The 1,386-nt window shown below is 70.1% G+C and overlaps 1 protein-coding gene across 1 annotated transcript in view; it reads left to right on the plus strand.

Annotated features, from left to right (window-relative positions):
- PRRT4 (proline rich transmembrane protein 4) overlaps positions 1–1,386 on the plus strand; it is a 16,835-nt gene that overhangs the window by 711 nt on the left and 14,738 nt on the right. Inside the window, exon 2 of the mRNA XM_026656409.2 lies at positions 170–1,065. Coding sequence (XP_026512194.1) covers positions 231–1,065 — 835 coding nt within the window. The 5' untranslated portion in view covers positions 170–230. The remainder of the gene's footprint in view (positions 1–169; positions 1,066–1,386) is intronic.

Consider the following 1,386-nt stretch of genomic DNA (forward strand, 5'->3'; position numbering starts at 1 on the left):
GGGACGCGCTGGGCCCAGGGTCTGGCCGGCTGCCGTGGGGTGGGGACATGCTCGGCCCGTGGTCTGGCCGGCTGCCGTGGGGTGGGGCCGATCTGGGGTCCCTTGTTCCAGGCTCTCTGGCCTTTCCTGGCGTGACACTAACGCTCGACCTCCTGCCCCCTCTCCCCAGGCCTGTTCTGCTCCTGCCCCGTGCCGACGTCCTTCTGCTGCCGCTCGCTGAGACCGGGGCCATGTGGGCCCTGCTGGTGCTCCTGTGCCTGATGCCACCGGGCTCCTCGGCCCCTGGGGCCCTGGCTGAGGTGCGTCAGACCCCGCTGCCTGCCGGAACCAGGGCCAGGGCCCAGGGAGCTCTGCCGAAGGCCCCTCTGACGGTGTCGGAGCTGCCGGCCCGGGGCGCGGACCCCCTGCTCTCCCTCAACCTGGGCCTGAACTTCAAGATCAAGGTGAAGAGCCAGGGCAGCTTCCGGCCGGCAGGTCCCAGCGCCGAGCCGGCCCTCGCAGACCTGCCCCCGGCCGACACGCCGGACCCGATCTCCTCCGCCAATTTCCTGCCGCCCGGCGAGGCCCTGTCCGGCTCCTCCTCCACGCCCGGCTCGGGGTGGCTAGTGACCGGCTCTGCGGACGAACCGTCGCCGGACGCTTCCCACAGCCCCGGGAGCTGGGGCGAGACCGTCGCAGACTGGGACGGCTCCCCGGTTCCCCAGTTCCGCAGCAGCCCCGGGGGCCGCCCGCCGAGCACCACCCCCTTCGAGTCGGAGTTCCTGGAGCCGGTGCCCACGGCCCAGCTCGCCTCGTTCCGGCCCGTGCTGGGCTCCCAGCCCGACGTGATGCTGCCAGCTGCCAGGCAGCCCACCCCCGCCAGCTCCCCCCGGGGGCGCAGCCAGGGCCTGGAGTTCCAGATCAACATCGACCTGACGGCTGGGCTGGACCAGGAGGTGGGCGCGTCCCCCACCCACGTCCTGCCTGCCAGGGGGGGCAAGGGCCCGGGCACCAGGTGGAAGTACCCACTGCTCCCCAACCTGAAGGCAGGGATCTCGGAGATCGCCAGCAAGCTGGGCACCTCCAGTGAGTACGGGGAGGGGCTTGTCTGTCTGCTCTGCTCCCCACACGGCCCCAGTGCCCCAGCCCCTAGATGTGCGTCGCACGAGGAGCCCAGGGCACGGTGCTCGCTCCACGCAGATTAATGTACTGGCAGTGTCAGGCCACTGTGATCATCTAGTCCGGCCTCCCGAGCACTGCAGGGCAGTGACCCCCCCGAAACCTTTCCCGGAGCGGAGCTCGGAGCAAACCATCACACCTGGCTTTTAAACCAAGCTGTGCGGGGGGGTCTGCGTGTGTGCGAGATTGTGTGTGTGTGTGTCTGTGACATTGTGCCGTGTGTGTATC

Source organism: Terrapene carolina, unplaced genomic scaffold (genome assembly GCF_002925995.2).
Source record: "Terrapene carolina triunguis isolate 2854851 unplaced genomic scaffold, T_m_triunguis-2.0 Scaffold230, whole genome shotgun sequence".
Classification (NCBI taxonomy): domain Eukaryota; kingdom Metazoa; phylum Chordata; order Testudines; family Emydidae; genus Terrapene; species Terrapene triunguis.